Raw genomic sequence first — 3,622 nt, 5'->3', positions numbered from 1 at the left:
AGAGTCATGGAATGAGGTCGAGGGGTCCTTGAAGATCATAGCACTATAGAATATCTGGGTTGGAAGGGACCTTGAAGAGCACAGAGCCGTGGAACAGTAGAATGGTTGGCATCTGGACCTCGATCTTTGGGTCCTCTCACTGCAGCGGCGTTTCGGGGCACAACAGGACATCACACAGATTATTTCTGCCACTGTTCCTGCCGTGTTCCGTTTCTTGCAAAGCGTTTCTGGCTTTGTGTTGCAGCAATAACCGAAGTGAACGGGATGCTGGGAAAGAACATGGCCAAGTTCTGCTCCGGTGACTACAAGCCAGAAGTTGTTCCTGCAGAGACCAGGCACCTGGATCCTCTTCTGAGCACTGCATCCAAGTCACCACCAACTCAGATTCCAGCCAAAGGCTTGGATGGTTGTGTTTATCAGCAGTCCTCATTTCTTAGTGGGGTGTCCATAAGAATCCCAGAGCCGTAGAATCATCAAAGTTGGAAGAGACCTCAAAGATCATTGAGTCCAACCGTCAGCCTAACACACCATGCCCACTAAACCACAGCACTCAGAGCTGGGCTAGGAGACAGCAAAGGAGGGGTTAAATCAACCCTGTTTGGGGTCACAGATAGAAAAAAAATATATATATATATGGGGAAAAAAAAGAACAAATTGTAAGATTGTGGTTCCAGGATATTCTGGATTAAGTTTCTCAGTAGCTGAGATTTGCAAGGAAAAAAAACATAGAAGATCCAGGTTTGAAGGCATTCTGGATGAATATTCTCCGCAGCTGAGGTTTCCTTGCCCATCTGAGATCAATCAGGAGTGAGATTCTCAGTGCTGCAGAAACTCCTTCAGAGTTTTCACTGCAGGGCCTTGGGGTATCCTGCCCTACCCTCAGCTTTTCCTCTAGATTGCTTCAGAATCAGGGTCTGAGCTGGAGAGCTCATCAAATCCCGGGACCGTCGGTGCAGAGATGTGTGGGTCCCATCCTCAGAGCTCTGCAAACTCTTTGTGTGCATTTATTTATTTACCTCTATGAACAACATCCAGACCTTCTCCTAGGGTACGCTTCAACGCCCGTGTCAGGATTTGAGCCGTGGTCAAAGCCCGTCCTCAAGTGCCCTGATAGGAACAAAAAGCCTAAAAACACCTTTTTACCAAAGGTTTTCCCAGATGTCGCTTGGCCTGATGCCTGTTTTCTGCTCTTCCAGATCGGCTCTTTTACATCTACACTTCAGGCACCACGGGAATGCCCAAAGCTGCCATTGTGGTGCACAGCAGGTGAGGACCCGAGGAGGCAATTTCTTTCTTCCGATGCTTTTTCGAAGCTGAAGCTCGGTTCACCCCCACGTCCTCATCCTGGGCCGTGTCCTTGCAGGTATTACCGCATCGCTGCCTTTGGGTACTACGCCTACAGGATGCACCCAAAGGACATCCTCTACAACTGCCTTCCGCTCTACCACTCCGCAGGCGAGCATCCCCTGCCCCAAATCCACGTTGGGATCCTCCACGTGTCCCCACGGGCGACCCCAAGCCAACCTCGGGCTCTTTCTTTTCCAGGTAACATCATGGGGGTCGGCCAGTGCCTCATCCACGGCCTCACCGTGGTCATCAGGAAGAAGTTCTCCGCCAGTCGCTTCTGGGACGACTGTGCCAAGTACAGATGCACGGTGAGGGCTCTGCTGGCTCGCTGCTTCGCTGCCCATCTCCACCTGGTCCCCTTGTCCCAGAGCCATGGGAGGAATCAGTACGGTTTGATAGCGGTTGACATAACGAGCGGAATTACCTCAGCAGGTGGGATTTTGAAGGGGGATCCCAAGCGCTGCCCCCTGAGTTATAGTTTGGACAAGTGAAATCCTCACGTATCTCCAAACAATCTGTTTTATTCCCTTTCCTGAACCTTTCAGTGGGTTTTGTAGAAATATTCCCCATCCCAGTGTTCTTGGTGCCTCATAGAAAATAATAAGGCTCTGGTAAAGGGAGAGTTTCCGTCCCCAGTGAAGGCAGTGGTGGAAATTCAGTGTTTTCAGGATGTGTTGGAATGGAGTACAAACACAACAGGTTTTAAATCCAGAGCTTTGGTAATTTCAGCCTCAGGAAAAAAACAACAGCCAGCATCCAAACCTTCATTGTTTCTCTGTAAGATGTGCTGCGGGGCGATGGAATCGCCAGCGCCATGGTAGGGATGTGGGATGGAGACTCGGGGATGTCCTTCACCCACCCTCACCTGCTCGCTCCGTAAAGCCATCAAGACTGAATTTCCAAACACAAACATCTGTTGCAATTTGGGGGAAAGGTCTTTGAGGACTTGAGTTCTCTTGGCAGCTCGTCGTCGCTGAATGCTCGCTTGTGTCGGTGCCAACGTCACCTACTAATTTAAGCAGCTCTTTCTCCTTCCCGGTGTTGATCTGACCCTCCTCCCAGTCGGAGTATTTATAGGTGGTAATCGGATCCCCAGCCAGCATTCACCTTGTGACATCAAGCTCTTTGCTTACAGCCGACCGCTTGTTCCCCCAACCTTCCTGGAGCGCGGCCCAGAACCCAATCCTGAGCGATGTCTTTGTGTTTGCTGCTTCAGATTATTCAGTATATCGGGGAAATCTGCAGGTACCTCCTGAACCAGCCAGTCCGAGAGTCGGAGACGCAGCACTGCGTGCGGCTGGCGGTGGGCAACGGCTTGAGACCCACCATCTGGGAGGACTTCACCAAGCGCTTCCGCATCAAGCAGATCGGAGAGTTCTACGGAGCCACGGAGTGCAACTGCAGCATTGCCAACCTGGATGGGAAGGTGAGGGAAGAGGAAAGGTGGAGAGGAACGAGCAGAAGGGGAAAAGCTCTGCTTGCAGCCACGGTTCTCTGCACATTGCATTCTAGAGATGGTAAAGAGCTGAACTGGTAAATAAGAGCAGCGTGCACACACACAAAAAAAGGAAAAACTCAGGGCAAATTTCCCTCTCAAACGGAGACAGAATAAAGAGCAGAGAATTCCCAGCATACAAAACCCAAGGCATTTTCTTCAGCCTTATGGGTTGGTTTTTTTTCCTGTCTTTTGGAAGGTCGGTGCCTGCGGCTTCAACAGTCGGATCTTGCCCAACGTTTATCCCATTCGTTTGGTGAAGGTGAATGAGGACACGATGGAGCTGATCCGTGATTCCAGGGGGCTGTGCGTCCCGTGCCGCCCAGGTGAGCCTTGACTTGAAGCCATTTCCCGCAGTTCTTCATTCTAAGAACAAATACTTCACGAGCTCTGATGGGTTTAAGGGGTTCGCGGTGTCGCATACGGGTTTTCCCTTCTAGATCTCTGATGAGTTGCTTTAATGAAGATCTTTGGGACGAGCAATGATGTGATGGAAAACATCGTAACTCGGTGTTGTCTTGTGCTGTTCGGCCCTCTTTCCTGCAGGAGAGCCAGGATTACTCGTAGGTCAGATAAATCAACAGGATCCCCTGCGTCGCTTCGATGGCTACGTCAATGAGAGTGCCACCCACAAGAAGATTGCTTACAACGTGCTCCAGAAGGGGGATCAGGCCTACCTGTCAGGTACTGGGCTCACTGGTACTGCAGCTCCTCAGCACTGATCATGGAACCGTGGAAAGATTGGGTTGGAAGGGACCTGAAAGGTCAGAGATCCGTGGA

General features: G+C 50.8%; 1 protein-coding gene across 1 annotated transcript in view; it reads left to right on the top strand.

Moving 5' to 3' along the window:
• SLC27A1 (solute carrier family 27 member 1) overlaps positions 1-3,622 on the top strand; it is a 10,912-nt gene that overhangs the window by 4,228 nt on the left and 3,062 nt on the right. The window contains exons 4-10 of the mRNA XM_042894477.1: positions 245-406; positions 1,197-1,266; positions 1,364-1,455; positions 1,546-1,655; positions 2,564-2,773; positions 3,042-3,168; positions 3,389-3,526. Coding sequence (XP_042750411.1) covers positions 245-406; positions 1,197-1,266; positions 1,364-1,455; positions 1,546-1,655; positions 2,564-2,773; positions 3,042-3,168; positions 3,389-3,526 — 909 coding nt within the window. The remainder of the gene's footprint in view (positions 1-244; positions 407-1,196; positions 1,267-1,363; positions 1,456-1,545; positions 1,656-2,563; positions 2,774-3,041; positions 3,169-3,388; positions 3,527-3,622) is intronic.

This window comes from Lagopus leucura, unplaced genomic scaffold (assembly GCF_019238085.1).
Source record: "Lagopus leucura isolate 7727_CA_CO unplaced genomic scaffold, USGS_WTPT01 223-0_obj-0_obj, whole genome shotgun sequence".
Classification (NCBI taxonomy): Eukaryota; Metazoa; Chordata; class Aves; order Galliformes; family Phasianidae; genus Lagopus; species Lagopus leucura.
The sequence above is the reverse complement of the archived record's forward strand: the minus strand, read 5'-3'. Positions and strand labels throughout refer to the sequence as shown.